Below are 17,897 nucleotides of genomic sequence, written 5' to 3' on the forward strand. Positions count from 1 at the left end.
GTATAAATATCTAGAGGGAAAAATATTGCTTCATTTAAAATATGTTGAAGTAAAAAGAGAAATCTTTGTGGTTGGAATTTAATTCTGAGACTTAGTATTAGAAAATGAATTATAATGACATGCAAAAGAATTTATTTCCTGCCTTTCCTTCTAGGTTATTAAGTGACTCTCCATCTTGTAGAGAAAATGATTCAGTACAATCAAGGAAAAATGAAGTATGTATAAATTTTTACTGCTCTATTTTAGTCACATGTTCAAATATTTTAGTAATATCTTTGTATTTTAAAAAGTTCATTTGATATTACTTTTTGAGTCATTAGATGGCATTCCTTATTGCAATACAGTTTAGTGTAACATTGAAATGATTCATTTATTTGACAAATATCATTGCGTTAAGATACAATGGCTAATGAAAAGATGAATTATATAGGGCTTTAGGCTTAGTTTTAGTAGCAAAAGTGATAAAATAGTTTATAAACAGCTGAAATACCAGTTAGAAAATTTTATAATCTTAGTACTATAAAAGAGTACAGATGATAAGCTATAAGGGTACAGAAGTACTGGAGAGATTCAGATTTTGAATATTTAGGAATGAATTCTTATAAAAGTTAATTTTATCAAACTGTTAACTGTATTTTGTGACCTCTATAATTTGTAACTGCATACAAAGCTAAATCGTACACATACACATATACACATAAATGAGGATACTAAATGTTTTTCTCTTCAAAACGTATAAAAACTAAAAAAGTTGGTTGGATAATTTTAGTATGATTTGTGTTTTAGGAATTTTACAAAGCATAACAAGCATTTTAATGTTTTCTGTTTTTTTTTGTTTTGTTTTAAATAGGAGAGTCAAGAGGTATGTTGATGTCAAATATGTTGAAAAACTGAGAAAAACTCATCACTCTAGCAGTGTTTTGATATAGCCGTGTTTCACCTAGCATTTGGAGTACTCCATCTACCCAAGAGAGAAGTTCCCAACCTTTTTTTCTACCAAGTATCCTGTTTATTATTGCTCTTATGAATCTGCTGTTTAAAATATATGTTATATAATTTTCTTGTTTTTATTTATCAAGGATGTATAACTGACAGCAAGAACTTCTGATCTGATAACTAGCATGTGATAACTATTAGGTTGATAGGTTAATAGGTGATCAAATTATACTAATGCAATACTAGTTAAAAGCATTTAAACTTGACTAGTTCACTGGCCCATATATTCTTATTAGGGGAAATTTGCTTAAGATATAGAAAATATTTAAGAAACCATGGAGAACCTAATGACTAGAAAGAATAGTGGAAAGAACATTGGCCATGGAATATAATAGACTTGGGTTGATTTTTGGCACTGCCACTTATTAGCTCTTCTATCTTGGCCCAGTTATTCTCCTGTTTTGGATTTCATTTTCTTTATTGAGTAGGTATAACACTACCATCTTCTTAGGGTTTTTGTTAGGATTAATGAGACAACATTTGTAAAGTACCTACCAGTGTACCTAAGGCACAAAAGGAACTCAAAAAGTTAAATCCTTTATAAAGGTAATAATGCTCCAAAAATGGATTAGTTAATACTTTCTGTAGTTTTAGTTTGTTTAAAGACTGATGTATCTGGCCTGGAAGAAGATTTAAAGAATGGCAAGGAGATGACTTGTAATTAATTAGCTATCATTTATCCAAAAGAATTATTGATTACAATTCTTCACAATATTGTGCTTGGTGCTGGTGTGGGAAGATATAAGCAAGAGCTTATATTCTTATTTTTAACAACAGTAATATGTTTTTGAGCATGTTCAGTCAAATATTTCAAGTATTTGTTTCAGATACAGACCTTTGTATCTTTTAAGTGCAAAAGGTGATAATGTTTTCAAACAAATAATCTGCTGAAGAACTGTGGAGGATATCAGGATATTTTTTATTCATAATGAATGAGAAACTTGGAGTCATAGAAGAATTCTGCCAAGATTGGAGCTTCTCCTTCATATGTTTACATAGTGTGTTCATACATACATGTGTCCTGTGATAGAGAGAAAGCAAGAGATGGAGGATTTTTTCCTTCTGTCAATAAAAGTCACATTAAGAAGGTACAAATATTGTACCATTATAGAGGAGAGTATATTAAGGTGAAAGAAAAGAGATGCTTATCATTATTTTCTTTAAGCCTCTCATCTTTTACATGTGACCAAACTTTATAATTACCATTTCTTGTTTTCTGACAGATTCAGAAAAAACTATACACATTAGAAGAACACCTTAGCACTGAGATACAAGCCAAAGAGGAACTAGAGCAGAAGTGCAAGTATGTTTTGTAGATAATTAAATATTATATTTTAAAATTTAAGTTTAAACATTTCACTAAAAAACAAGAGCCATAGAGTAATCATATGGTTATTTTTAACTTTATGGTACATGTTTTTATTGTAAATTAGGAGAGAGTTATTTTATTTACTGTTTCTTTTGAAATTCTTTAGATCTGTTAATACTCGCCTAGAGAAAGTAGCAAAGGAGCTAGAAGAAGAGGTAAAGTTGCTCTATGTCTCTATTAACATTCTTGTTCATAAAAAATTTTGGTGCCTGACTTACCTGCAGAGTTCTCTTAGTACTGTATTAATACATATCTTGATATATACTAAAATCTACCTGGTAGCATTGGTGGACAAGACTAAAATTCTAGGATAACCATGACAATAAGGTTCATTTTATGTTTTTGCGAACTTGACTTAATTTAGTATGTGTAGATATTTCAAGTAAAAAAATTACATTTGTATTATATCATGGTTTAAAAACAGAAAGTAAATATGTTTTTTTTTTTAATTGCTATTCATAACATTTTAGATGCATAGTTTGTATTAAGTAAAGATGGTTCAGTGACAATGGAAAGTTATAGAAAGTTTGACTTTCTTTCTTTCTTTTTTTTTTTTTTTTGGTGAGGAAGATCAGCCCTGAGCTAACATCCGTGCTAATCCTCCTCTTTTTGCTGAGGAAGACCGGCCCTGAGCTAACATCTATTGCCAATCCTCCTCCTTTTTTTCCCTTTTTCTCCCCAGAGCCGCAGTAGATGCTTGTATGTCACAGTTGCACATCCTTTTAGTTGCTGTATGTGGGACGCGGCCTCAGCATGGCTGGACAAGTGGTGCGTCGGTAGGCGCCCGGGATCTGAACCCGGGCCGCCAGTAGCGGAGCACGCGCACTTAACTGCTAAGCCACGGGGCCAGCCCGAAAGTTTGACTTTCAACAGTAAATAAAAATGCTTATGGTCTTGATTATTTAAGAGTAGTGTGCTAGGGCCGGCCCCGTGGCTTAGCGGTTAAGCGCGCGTGCTCCGCTGCTGGCAGCCCAGGTTCGGATCCCGGGCGCGCACCAGTGCACCCCTTCTCCGCCCATGCTGAGGCCGCGTCCCACATATAGCAACTAGAAGGATGTGCAGCTATGACATACAACTATGTACTGGGGCTTTGGGGGAAAAAATAAATAAATAAATAAAATTATAAAAAAAAAAAAAAGTAGTGTGCTATTTTAAAGATGTGGAAAACATTATTGTAGTTTAAGCAAAACAACAAATACAGCTTTTTTTTTTTGATAGGTCTTTTTTATCTGCTTGAAATAACTAAAATATTTTTTGTTTTCATTTGATTTTTATACATACTTTTCTTTGATAATAACCTTAAGTGTTATTTCAGATTACCTTAAGGAAAAATGTGGAATCAGCATTGAGACAATTAGAAAGAGAAAAAGCACTTCTTCAGCACAAAAATGCAGAATATCAGCGGAAAGCTGATCATGAAGCAGACAAGAAACGAAATTTGGAAAATGATGGTTTGTGGTGTAGAATATATAAATACTTAAGAAAAAATTAAGTTTGTGTGTGTGTTGTGTTGAAACTTGCCACTAAAATGCTTTTTATCATAGTTAACAGTTTAAAAGATCAACTTGAAGATTTGAAAAAAAGAAATCAGAACTCTCAAATATCCACTGAGAAAGTGAATCAACTCCAGAGACAAGTAGGTTGATCCCAATTTGTAATAAGGATATTATTGAATTTTATTTATGACTGCCTATTAGCACTAGTTTTAACTGGCAGTGTTTCAAAAGGCCTTTGCCTCTAATTTTAAAGAGAAATCATTAGGAAGATAATTTTTGGTTTTTGTTTATTTTAAATAGTTTGTAATGGGGTAATAAATTGAAGTATTTTCATTATATTCACCTATGTTTGTTTGCTTGTTTGTTGTTTGTTTGATTTTGAATGAAATAACAGCTGGATGAAACCAATGCTTTGCTGCGAACAGAATCTGATACTGCAGCCCGGTTAAGAAAAACCCAGGCAGAAAATTCAAAACAGATTCAGCAGCTGGAATCCAACAATAGAGAACTACAAGATAAAAATTGCCTGCTGGAGACTGCCAAGTTAAAACTTGAAAAGGAATTTATCAATCTTCAGTCAGTTCTAGAATCTGAAAGGAGGGACCGAACCCATGGATCAGAGATAATTAATGATTTACAAGGTATTAAAGTAGAGATTGCACTTGGATTCATCTTGATGATTTGTCTTTTGGAAATAACTTTAGATGATGGATAATATGCTAAAGTAGCACATTTATGAATATACTACTCTGTTATATAAAGTTAGGGTATTAGAAATATATTGATAAAAAATTTTATGAACAGAAGATTTACTTTCAAATAGTATGAAGTATATTAAGTATTAAACCACCTCCCAAGGTGGTAGATTGGGTTCCAGTTGAATTAACTGTAAAGCACTATCCAACAATTATAAAACTTCTGCTCATAAATAGCTCCAAAGTATGAGGTGACTTCCAGATTTTTAATCTTAATTTAATATGTATATACTTTGTGGGTTCATTATTTTTAAAATGTTGCAATTTTAGGTAGAATATCTGGCCTAGAAGAAGATTTTAAGAGTGGCAAAATCTTATTAGCAAAAGTAGAGATGGAGAAGAGACAACTACAGGAGAGATTTACTGATTTGGAAAAGGTAAAACATGTTAAGCTTTATATTCATGTAAGAAAGTGGCTATAGAGTTTCAGATTGGAAACCTATTCTAAACCAAGGGAAATCAGTAACTGAAATATTTCCGTGTACTCATGGACTCTTTTATATTTATTTAGACTTGGTTGTGTAGACTAGGGATATATATTTTAAGGCTTACCATAACACTACAGAAGCAGCCCTTACTATGTTAGATGCTTATGAAGGGAGGGACTCTCCTAGAGTGTGTATAATGAGGCTCCTTCTTTTAGGGATCCAAGGAAAACTCAAATTTTGACTTGTAACATCTTAAAAATGTCTTAAAAATGACAAAGTTATCATGACTTTTGGCATTTAGAAGTTATTCTTTAAAAATACTATAAGCCAGGGATAATTTCTAGTCTCTGTGCAGTTAATATTTTATTTTCATTCGCTTATTTATTCATTACTTTAATTATTTAGTGTGTCGTCTGTGGTAGAAATACTAGGATGCAGTCCTTGTCTTTGACAGTCTCACAGTCTAGTGGGTAATTTCTAAAGTATAATAATAAAGCACGCAGATAATTCTAATGCAGTGTGGTAAATAGAATGATAGAGGTATGGACAGGGTGTATTGGGTACACAAGATGAATCTCTAATCTGACAGGGCAGGGTTGGTTGACAGGGTAAAGGCACATTCTGAGTTGGGGAGAACAGCATCAGCAAAGGCACAGAGGATGGAAAATAAAAAAGATACATTTGATTTATTTAAGTACAAACTCTTCAATATTTCTGGAGTATAGAGTAGGAGTTAACAAATTGTAATCTTTTAAGGGAAAGATAGTAAATATTTTAGGCTTTGTGGGCCATATGTTCTCTGTTGCGGCTACTCTGCTCTGCTGCGATATAAAGGAATGGGCGTGACTATGTTCCAATGAAATTTTACAATAATAGACATCAGGGGGCTGGCCCCTTGGCATAGCGGTTAAGTGCGCACGCTTCGCTGCTGGCAGCCTGGGTTCAGATCCCGGGTGCGCACCGACGCACCGCTTGTCAGGCCATGCTGTGGCGGCATCCCATATAAAATGGAGGAAGATGGGCACAGATGTTAGCCCAGGGCCAGTCTTCCTCAGCAAAATGGAGGCTTGGCATGGATGTTAGCTCAGGACTGATCTTCCTCACACACACACAAAAATAAATAAATAAATAGACATCAGGCCAAAATTGGCCTGAAGACCACAATATGGTCCTCATGTAAGAGTGTGAGAAATTCAGTGGCCAGAGTGAGGCTACAGAGCTAGGCATGAGCTACATCATGCAACATTTTGAATACTCCATTAAGAAACATAGTTTCTCTAAGTAATGGACTAGCCACTGAAGGGCTTTAAATTGGATGACATTATGAGAGGTACATTTAAGATGGATCACTGTGTGCCACGTGGAGATTAGATTTGAGGAGGAAAAGACAGGAGGTAGGGAGACTAGTCAGAGGCTTTTTTAGTAATTCAGGTAATGGAGACTTAACTAGTGCAGTGGTTAAAAGGATGGAAAGTAGGGATGAATTTGAGAAATATTGGTTATTGATTAGATGTGGCATGTGAATAGTACTCAAGGATGAGTTCTAGGTTCCTAGTTTGTGACAAGATATATAGTGGTGCCATTAATTTAATAAAGAATAAAGGAAAAATGTCTCTTTTAGAGGAGACAGTGATAAATCCATTTTAGTCCTAACTTTGAAGTGCTTGTGAGACAGCCAAATTAGGATGTCTGCAAAGCTGTAAGCTATGGTAGTAGGAGCTAGAAATATTTGAGAGTCATCGGTATACAAGTAGCTGAAACCGTGCGAATGGAAGAGCCCATCTGGGAAGAGATCGTTTAGAGCAGTAGGTTTTCAGGACAGAGTAGATTACTCTGTTGATGGATTGTGTAGTTCGAAAAAAATCATTTTCTGTGTTAAAGATTTTATTTGAAAAACAAAAGAAATATCTATATTTATGATACAAACTATAGAAAACAAAGAATTAGAAAATCTTTTGAAGATATATAGAAAATAGACTGACTTCCATTATTAAAGATTCTCAACTTAAAACAAGTCTCCTATGTGGAAAATAAGAGTGAATGGTAGAGGATCCTGAAATTTTTTTTTTTAGATATAGCAAAGGGAAACATTAGATATGTTTTAAAAATTTGAGAAATACTGATATAGAAGAGAAGAGGCATTGTGGCTAAAGAACACTACCTCCAGAGAACACTAACATTTAAGGGGTAGCTGGAGGAAAACTTCACAAGCAACAGAAAAGATGAAGGCAGGGTGGGGAGAGCCAAGTGAGTTCTGTGTTAGGTGTGTCAAGGAAATAGTTTCAAGGGCAACAGTGAGTTCAAAGGAGATAAAGACGGAAAAGTGTCTGTTGAATTTGATATTGAGAACATCATTGGTCACTTTATTGAGATCAAAAAATCTCAATACAGATGTCAAAACAGTAGAGTGGAGGTGTGGGAGATGGGTACAGAGGGAAATGAACAGGTAGAGTGCATAGATTACTTTGACAAGACGTTTGAATAAAGAGGGGAGGGAAAGTGTTGAACATTCTTAGTAAGCCTGTAAAGAACAACTTTGTAAAGTTTTTGAAATCGTGAGTGAGTCGTCTTTGTTGATAGCTGCCATTTTAAATCTTTACTAGGAAAAGAACAACATGGAAATAGATATGACATACCAACTAAAAGTTATACAGCAGAGCTTAGAACAAGAAGAAGCTGAACATAAGGCTACAAAAGCACGGCTGGCAGATAAAAATAAGATTTATGAATCCATTGAAGAAGCTAAATCAGAAGCCATGAAAGGTATGCGTTTTTATAAGGATTTTCCAGCAGCGTTTTACTAAGAATTGATTCTGTATTCAGCTCTTTAATTTTGAAAAATATTTGTTTATATTTTATTGGCAAATATTGGGAACTGGAGGAAAAATACTATTAGGGAAGCTTTACGTATATATATATATATATATTTTTTTTTTCCTTTATGGCAACAATCATTTCTAAGATAGTAAGGCCCAAACACAACATTATTCACTCATATTTTTAGATCAGAGAGAAATTAATATTTTAGTGGTATCAGTAGTGACAGGCATACAGACTGTGAAGTTCTAGATATATCTACTCAGATTTGGGGGATATGCTCTTCTTGTAATATGTAGTTTGACATTTCACCAGCTTGTGTTACAAAATTCTTGCCAGTTTATGCAAGATAGAGATTTAAAAATAATGGCTGACCTAACTAGAATATAAGTTCAGTGAATATTTTGAACTCTGGCATGATGAAGATACTAGCTAGAATTGGTCAAAGCCATACAATACTAATGAATGTGTAGGGTAAGATAGCAAAGTTAATTTTTCCACAAACTAGCCTGTATCTTGGAATTGTCTTAGGATAATTTCTTATTTTCAAAACTAGCTGTTTATAATTATGAAGGATTTGAAATTCCAAAGGAAATCAATTAAGTAGTCTTTATGAAAGATTCATAGAACTTTTAAATAGAAATTTTATTTCATATTGAAGCATAACATTTATGAATAACTTAGCAAAACACTAGCCTTTTAATTATTGAATGTAATTAAAATTAGAGATTTTTTTGTTAAAATCAGTTTAGTTTAAGGCACTAATTCAGGATGATAAAAGGTGAAATGAGTGCTTTATTTAGAAAAATCTAATTAGAAGAGAGGAAATTAGTGGGCCATGTTTCCCTGTGGGTGGTCTAGAAGATAGAGTTGAATTTCTTTTGAGGTATAATTTAGGTGTGATAAAATGAAAACATTTTTCACATTTGTAATACACGTGTGTAACTACCACCCAAAACAAGATGTAGAATCTGTATTTTCATCACCTCAGTAAGTTCACTGGTGCCTCTTTCTGTTTTCTGTGCCCACATTAGGGTGATTGTTTTTTAAAGTGAATAGGTTATTCTCTGAACTGATGAAAATGAACCGATTCAGCATAATAATACCACTTTTTCAAACTCCCTTTTACAGCACTGACATAAGATGCATGATGACTTTTGTATTTTACACGAGTCGAGTACACAAAACTTAAATATTATAGATGGTACTCAAATCCGAGTCTAAAGCCTTTGGTCTTTCTGCTGCATGTCATTGCCTCCTTTGATTAAGAACATGGCTTACCGGGCCGGCCCCGTGGCTCAGCGGTTAAGTGCACGCACTCCGCTGCTGGTGGCCAGGGTTCAGATCCCGGGCGCGCACCGAGGCACCACTTCTCCGGCCATGCTGAGGCCGCGTCCCACATACAGCAACTAGAAGGATGCGCAACTATGACATACAACTATCTACTGGGGCTTTGGGGGGAAATATAAATAAATAAATAAAATTATAAAAAAAAAAAAAAAAAAGAATATGGCTTACCGGGGCCAGCCCGGTTGTGTAGTGGTTTAGTTTGCGCACTCCACTTCAGCGGCCTGGGGTTCACAGGTTCAGATCCCGGGCGTGGACCTACACACCGCTCATCAAGCCGTGCTGTGGTAGTGTCTCCCATACAAAATAGAGGAAGATTGGCACAAATGTTAGCTCAGGGACAATCTTTCTCAAGCAAAAAGAGGAAGATTGGCAACAGAGGTTAGCTTGAGGCCAATCTTCCTCACCGAAAAAAAAAGAGAATATGGCTTACCAGTGAATTACTAGTTATGTGACCTGGTCTAGGTGCCTTGCTTTCTTTAAAGGGACAATTATAATATTAAGTTGTTGTGAAAACCAAGTGTGGTGATACATAAAAAGTGCTTAGAAATGCTATTATTAGTACTATGAGAAGAAGAATTTCATTTTTCCACACTTTTGAAGACAGTTCATTAAAAACTGAAAATTCATAGGTTTAATTTTTACCTAATGTAACTTTGTAATAAATGATAATTAGATGTTGAGCATTAGGTATGAAGGAGCAGAGGAACCTAATTGGATTTGAACAGATTTTCTGATATACTAATCAAAAGGTAATCCTGTAACTGTAATAACTAACATTTAATATGAAATCACTTGATTAGACATAAATTGCCTGCTCTTCACTTTGAGATTGAAAAAGGCTTTTAAAAGCCTTTTCTGATTAATAAATTAAAAGTTTATTGCAAATCATTTAGAAAATACAGGAAAGTGTAAAGAAGTAAAGATTAACCAAAATTCTACTAATCAGGTTGATATTTTGTATATTTTCTCAATTTTCTATACTGTTTTGCTGTAAAAAAAAATATTGTGAACATTTTCTTAGGTCATTAAAAGTTCTCCTTAAATAGTGAGCACAAGTGCTTGCCAGGTAGCATATAAGTGCTACATATAGGTTAACTCAGAATCTTCATGACATCCCTATGAGGGTTGGTACTATTATTACCATTCTAGAGATAAGGAAACTGAGCCTCAGAGAGGTTAATTAACTTGCCCAGTCAAATAATTAGAAGTGTCAGAGCCAGGGTGTAAACTCAGAAAGTTTGGTTCCAGAGTTTTGTCCTTTAGCAGCTCCCTAAAATATCTAATTTTCATCCTGTTCAAAGTAATGTGCTAATATGGAAAGAGCCTCAGAGGTCGTAGAATCTTCCTGGGACGTTTCAAGGTAGGAAGAGTGACACTGAGAGGCACAGAGTTAGCATAAAAATAAAAGAAATCTTTAAAAATGTAAGCATCTTGGGGCCAGCCCGGTGGCGTAGTGGTTAAGTTCACGTGCTGTGCTTTGGAGTGCTCTGCTCAGGTTCGGATCTCGGGTGAGGACCTACGCACCGCTCGTCAAGCCATGCTGTGGCGGTGTCCCACGTACAAAACAAAGGAAGATTAGCACAGACGTTAGCTCAGCGACAGTCTTCCTCAAGCAAAAAGAGGAAGATTGGCAACAGATGTTAGCACAGGGCCAATCTTCCTCACCAAAGGAAAAAAAAAAAAAGAAAATGTAAGCATCTTTTAGAACTGTAAGTAAAGGCAGAATTATTTTACTTCAGTTAGAATGGATGTAATATTGCATAGTGTGGTAGATTTTTAGACCCTGCAAATGAGACTCCTAATTTTCAAGCATGAAATTGTTGACATTTCAAATACATTGAGAGGAGTGATGAAAATATTGAACTGGGAATTAAAATATTTTTAAGGCAGCATCATTTACTATAATTTTTATTAGCACTGTGTCGTGTATTTGATATGCCTCTTTCCTTTGTAAATTCATGATTATGTCCATTTTTGTGGCAATAGAAATGGAGAAAAAGCTCTTGGAGGAAAGGACTTTAAAACAGAAAGTGGAGAACCTGTTGCTGGAAGCTGAGAAAAGATGCTCTATATTAGACTGTGACTTCAAACAGTCACAGCAGAAAATAAATGAACTCCTTAAACAGAAAGATGTGCTAAATGAGGATGTAAGTATTAAGTTTACTAATAAATAATAAACTATTTAATGAATTAATAGTAAACTAGGTTTATTTGTAAAGGTTCAATGATGGTTTCATAATTTTAAATTTTTTCTTGTAAAATAACATTCTACAACCTTTTAATTTTACTGAACTTGGATTATATACTAAGTGAATCATAACATAAAATTTTTCAGTTATTTTTACCTTAAGGACCATATTTTATTTTAAAAGTATAACATTATTGGGGCTGGCCTGGCGGTGTAGTGGTTAAGTTCACACGCTCCACTTCAGTGGCCTGGAGTTTACTGGTTCGAATCCCAGGCACGGACATATGCACCACTCATCAAGCCACATGTGGCAGTATCCCACATATAAAATGGAGGAAGATGGGTATGGATGTTATCTCGGGGCTAATCTTCCTCACACACAAAAAATGGTATAACATTATCAAAAATACAAAAGTTATCTTACTGCGAAATGAATTAACTGCCTAAGGGCAAAAATCTGTTTTACATCATCATATTTGCTACCAGCTTCATTGATGAGGAAAATCAAAATAATTTACTTATATACCCAGTACACAATTTATTTTTTAGGTTAGAAACTTGACATTAAAAATAGAGCAGGAAACTCAGAAGCGCTGCCTCACACAAAATGACTTGAAGATGCAAACACAGCAAGTTAACACACTAAAGATGTCAGAAAAGCAGTTAAAACAAGAGAATAATCATCTCATGGAAATGAAAATGAGCTTGGAAAAACAGAATGCTGAACTTCGAAAGTAAGTTAATTGAGACAAAGTTTTACTAATATGCACAACTATCCACATGTAAATTATCTTAATTTTGATTTATCTGAGAATTTTCTTTTGACCATTTTATTTTCTTGACCACATTTTCTCTTTCTCTCTATACAAGTAATGTATTGAGTGCCACTGTTGTCCTTCAAGAAGATATTTGCTTCCCTCCAAATTTTTTACTATTGCCACCTTACTATGATATAATCATAGAGAGAGTATTGGTGTTGGAGCAGAAGAAAATGTCTGGGATTTCACTCCATAGATTTCTCCTTAGGACTGTCCCTCAAGCTTATTGTCCATGTGCTTTTTGTTTGTTTCTTTCATTTCTGAGCTTGGAAATATTTGACTGTTAAGCAAACACCATATACATTTTTGAATAATTTTTTAGGATATACTCTAGTGCTTGATTTAGTTTACTTAGAAAATATTAAACATATTGTTAAAATACTTGTAAAGTATACTTTAAATATACTGTTAAAGTTTGTCCCATGCAGTCATTAGTATTATAATTACTTCTTCCCAATCATGACCAAAGATCATATTGGATCCCAGTTATTTGATGAGAGGCAGGCAGTGCAGTAGAGTGGAAAGAACATAGACCTTGAAGCCAGGCAGATTGAGTTGTGAGTTCCAGTTCCACTACTTACAAGCTAACCAACATTGGGCAAAATATTTAACCTCTCTTGAGCCTTTTATCATACGTACAAAAGGGGGCAGTAATAGATTCCTTGTTAGGAATCTTGTAAAGGATAACAGTGGTTTATTTACAGCATCTAGCACACAACAAATGGTAGGGACTACAACTATTAACTGTTACTACTACTATGACTACTACTAAGATTATTACTCTACTCTTATCATCATTGCTGATTGCCTGCTTTTTATATCCCTGTGACAGGTTGGTAAGACTGACACTACCTAGGAAGGGTATTCAAACATTGACACTACTTAGGAAAGGATGGTCATAAAGATTTTGTTCTTTTTGCTCATCTATTGCCTGGGTAAGCCTAGACTCTTAAACTTGATGAGATTTCAACTTTTAAAAATTGGAACTAGAGCCAGCCCTGATGGCCCAGCGGTTGAAGTTCAGCACACTCTGCTTTGGTGGCCTGGATTTGGTTTCCGGGCATGGAACCACACCACTTGTCAGTCAGTAGCCATTGCTGTGGTGGCGGCTCACATAGAAGAACTAGAAGAACCTACAACTATACACAACTATGTACTGGGTCTTTGGGGAGGAAGTAAAAAAAAAAGAGCAAGATTGGCAACAGATATTAGCTTAGAGTGAAACTTTCCCAGCAAAAAAAAAAAAAAAATTGGAACTAGAAACTTAAACAATATTCAGACATCTTCATCTTATCTTTGTTTTTTTTGTTTTTTGTTTCTTTTCATGTATATTAGCTATATTCTTCTCTCTCATTTTAGGCTAGCTTTTTCCGTTTAGCAGAAAACTTGGTCCTTCAAGAAGGAGAAACTCTAGAGATATGTCTTATAGCTTTATTTATTTGGAGAGACCCTGATTCAACTTTTCTGGATCCCAAGTTCAGAAAGTACCCAAAGTCATGGGATGGAACTCATTGGCCCGGCTTTAGTCAAGCCTAAGCTGTGGATCCTAGGTTCTAGGGAACACGGTTTTAAAACCACTTGACTAAACAATTATTCTCCATAGTATCTGTTCCAACAACAGTGTCTATATGAATGCAGGAGCTACTTTAATGTCTAGATTGTGTTTCCTCTCCTGTTCTAATTACACTTTGTTTATACCTAACTTATGATACTTAGTATATATGCTTCTTGTTTTCTTTGTAAGTGCACGTGGCTCTGTTGTTTCTTAATCCCTCAGTTTCTAACCCCTCCTCCTCAGAGATACCCACATTTGCTGTCTTAACTACCTAGTACATTATGAGTTCATTGAATGGCAAAAATCACTTACTATGTTTTGCTTTATCTAACCGTGATTAATGTCCTGCACATAGTAAATCCTCAATAAATGTTGCATGAATGAATGCATATCTATTATATGTAAGGTACTGATAGTCACTTTGGGAGATTCAAAGATGAATCAGATGCATTTCCTACCTGTAGGAAGCTTACTATCATTTTATCAGATGTTATTCCTTAGGAAGAGGTAAGACTAATTAGAATACAAAGTAAAAAAAAATACATACAGTGGGAATTTACATATGAAGTGCTATGTAGGCTTGCATTTGAAAATGACCAACATATATCTTTTCTTCCAAGATTCCAGTAAAATTCTAGTAAACGAATTTTTAAAATGTATAAACCCACATCAAGAATTACAGTGGCTTAGAGGACACAAAGTTCCTTGAGTTAATGAGATAGTGGAAGTGGATGAAAACCCTCTGACTAGTGAAGTAGAGCAAAGCAAGTGACAGCCAGGAGTATATGTGAAGTGGGATAGAGATGAAGGAAAAAAGTTTCATTATTCAAAACAAATACCTTAACGGGCTAGAGTAAGACGTGATGCTATAAATGGAACAATCTGCTAATCATACTCTACCACCACCACTTGCAGAAGTGTCTGTAGTCAGGCACTACCACCACTAGGGTTCCTACAGAGCATTCCCTCTAAAGAAATTGGGCACACTCTCTGTGGATGATTAGAACAGCTGCTATGGGGTCAGCAGCTCAGAGAAAAGCCTTTTTCATTCTGGCATTTAGGGGCTCCCTTGCTTAATGCTGCTTGTTAAGCCTCTCATCTTAAACTAAAGTTCGTCAGTTAGAAAACCCTTCCCATATACATGGAGATTAAAATTTCTATCGCCTTCTTTGTAAATGAGTAACCAAGTATCACTGGGCATTTGAGGAAAGCCTGCAATATGGAAGAGAAAGACTGATAAAGCAAAAGGAAAAGTGCCCCCAGATGAAACATATATCAAGGAATGAAGAGAAGTTAAATAAATAGAAAGCACACACAAAACAACCCTGCTGATAATAATTAGTATTGAATAAGATTCTAGGAGATACTACTTCCATTAAACAAGAACCAGATGTAATGCAAATGGGGCAGCCAGAATGGGAAAGAGCTCATGAAGATTAAAAATTACTGCCAATATAAATTTATTAGAAGGATTTGAAGAAAAAGTACAGAAATTTCACAAAATGTGGAACAAGAAGGAATGACGTGGAAGGTATGAGAGAAATAGGTAAGACACGGAGACTGTTCTAGGAGTTCTAGCAGCAGACAAATAAGAATTCCAGAGAAACCAAGGAGAGGAAATTATTAAAGAAATAATAGAAAAGAATTTCCTATAGCTGAAAGAGAAATCTTTAGATTGAAAAGACCCAGCAAAAATAGATGAAAAAAGACTCATATTTAGACATGTTCTTATGAAATTTAAAAAACAGAAAGGATGGGAATGTTACGGTTCTCATCTCAAACTGGGGAGGTTGTGGTTTGTGGTTGATGTAATAGAAAATGGAGGTTTGATTATTTCACTTAGGCCAGTGATACAACTGTGTTGGAGGTTTGGGAGAGGTTAGGGACGATAAGAACGAAATTCGCAAGTTGGCAGAGAATTGGTAAATAATAATTAAAATTTATGTCAAGAAATAAGCTGAGATGTGGAGGTAACTACCAAAAGAACAAAACACAAAAATGAAACAAAGTGGTTTCCTCTAGCAGAGTAGTATTAGGTGGTGGAGAGGTGCGGATAAGGAGACTGCTACCTTTCGCTGTAATTTTTTCTGTGCTGTTGGCACTATTTAATTATAACCATGTGCATATTATGGGGTTACTTTCTGAAAAATACTTTTCTTAAATACCTAATAAATGTTAGGTTTTTAAAGTTACATATAAATGAATGATAGCAGCTTCTCAAAATGATCATGATATTAAAATTATACTGGGGTTTACTGCAAATGGGCTTAGCTGGTGATGATGAGAATTTTAGAAGTTGGCATTTGATATGTTATTAATTAGCATCTTTCACATTTTTGAAATTTTGATATCTGAGAAATAAGAATCATCATTTCTTAGTAATATACTCATCAATAATAACACAGATTAAGTGATATTGAGTGATAACTTCCTTTTTATCCAGAGATTTAAGGGCAAATGAGTAAACAAAGTGTCCAAATTATGTTAAATGAGAATAAGGATAAAAGTCCTAAGGAATATACAAATTGAAGATGGTATGATTAAATCATTTGCTCTCTCTGAGTCTTGCTTGCTATATACATTTTTTAAATACCCAAGTGTTATTCAAATACTTTCTCACTATAAAATACTCGGAACTATATTAAAAAATAAACAGAAAACAGTCTAAGTTCCGCTTTATGAATGCAGACATATTTCATCTCTCCAGAGGTAACATATTTTAACAGTTTGTTGTTTATCCTTCCAGACCTTTTTCTATGTCTGTACCTGTACATCTGTACAATATATATAGGGTTGAGTTTTTTGTGGATTTTTGTTTGTTTTTTAATTACATCTTGTATGTTGGGTTGTTCTCAAACTTGCTTTTTTTCCCCCTTAGCTTTGACTTGGGATAACTATAATTTTTATGGTTTTTAGTCATCCTAGAATTTAACTTATTTCAACCCAACCTCTTAAATGGGTTGTTAGGTTCACTTTTTATTTAATTTTATTTCTTAATTGAAGATTAACATACATACAGAAAAAGTACACAAATGAAAAGTGTAGAGCTCAATGAATTTTTACAAAGTGTACCAATCTGTGCAGTCACTGTCTATATTTAGATATAAAAACCTGCACTTCTTACCTCCCCTCAGGCACCCTCCCAGTCATTTCTTCGCTCATCCTAAGGTAAACAATTTTCAGGTGCTCTTTTAATTCTACTACTTGGTTGGCATAAATGGCTGGTCATAGTGCATGTATGAGAATATGTAATTTAGTGTCATTGGTTTAATATAGTACTATTTGCACTCCTTTATACTCTTAAAAATTATCGAGGGCCCCAAAGAGTTTTTGTTTATATGAGTTATATCTAATCATATTTTTTGTGTTAGAAATTAAAACTGAGAAATTTTTAAAACACAAGAACATACAAGCACACTTTTCATTAGCTCTTGGAGTGATGACATCATTATATGTCATATAGCCTCAAGAAAAGTCCATATACACTAGTGAGAGAATGAGCTTTGAAAAAAAAAATGCAATGATGCTTAGTATTATGAAAATAATTTGACCTCATGAATTCTCTGGAAGAGTCTCAGGGACTCCCAGGAGTTCCCCAGACCACATTTCAAGAGTTGCTGTTTAGTATGTGTATAACTTATTTAAACCTTTGATGCAATGTCCCCACAGAGAACGTCAAGATGCAGATGGGCAAATGAAAGAGCTCCAAGATCAGCTTGAAGCAGAGCAGTATTTCTCAGTAAGTTCCGGGCACATTAATTTGAAAATTGTTGTATTTGTAGAATTTTTAAAAAAATTTTGCCATAGAACCAGGAGAATGATTCTAGTCTTTAGAATGATTCTTATAGCAAACACCAGACAGAGTTTTGGATGGGATGTTTCATACCATACAACTCATATGAAAAGAACAACTGGGCAAGAGACTGTAGATAGTTTAACAGAAATCCATTTATCATTGCTAGAAAAATAGTTCTAAGCATATACCCCTATGCTATGAAGTTGATTAGAAGCATTGCTTTTTGAGGAAGAATTATATTTTCATAATGAAAGAAATAAAATTGTCATTTTAGTATTTGTACTTTTTTGAGATCAGTTTTAAAATATGAAGTAGTAACTGTCACCAAG

At 34.5% G+C, this 17,897-nt stretch overlaps 1 protein-coding gene across 1 annotated transcript in view; it reads left to right on the top strand.

Moving 5' to 3' along the window:
• ROCK2 (Rho associated coiled-coil containing protein kinase 2) overlaps positions 1 to 17,897 on the top strand; it is a 153,366-nt gene that overhangs the window by 117,959 nt on the left and 17,510 nt on the right. Inside the window, exons 10-21 of the mRNA XM_087437150.1 lie at positions 155 to 215; positions 851 to 862; positions 2,220 to 2,299; positions 2,472 to 2,520; positions 3,681 to 3,816; positions 3,910 to 4,001; positions 4,256 to 4,502; positions 4,887 to 4,993; positions 7,648 to 7,807; positions 11,198 to 11,358; positions 11,949 to 12,133; positions 17,442 to 17,511. Coding sequence (XP_087293276.1) covers positions 155 to 215; positions 851 to 862; positions 2,220 to 2,299; positions 2,472 to 2,520; positions 3,681 to 3,816; positions 3,910 to 4,001; positions 4,256 to 4,502; positions 4,887 to 4,993; positions 7,648 to 7,807; positions 11,198 to 11,358; positions 11,949 to 12,133; positions 17,442 to 17,511 — 1,360 coding nt within the window. The remainder of the gene's footprint in view (positions 1 to 154; positions 216 to 850; positions 863 to 2,219; positions 2,300 to 2,471; positions 2,521 to 3,680; positions 3,817 to 3,909; positions 4,002 to 4,255; positions 4,503 to 4,886; positions 4,994 to 7,647; positions 7,808 to 11,197; positions 11,359 to 11,948; positions 12,134 to 17,441; positions 17,512 to 17,897) is intronic.

The sequence above is a fragment of the Ceratotherium simum genome, chromosome 11, assembly GCF_057802395.1.
Source record: "Ceratotherium simum simum isolate JZ-2026a chromosome 11, ASM5780239v1, whole genome shotgun sequence".
Lineage (NCBI taxonomy): Eukaryota > Metazoa > Chordata > Mammalia > Perissodactyla > Rhinocerotidae > Ceratotherium > Ceratotherium simum.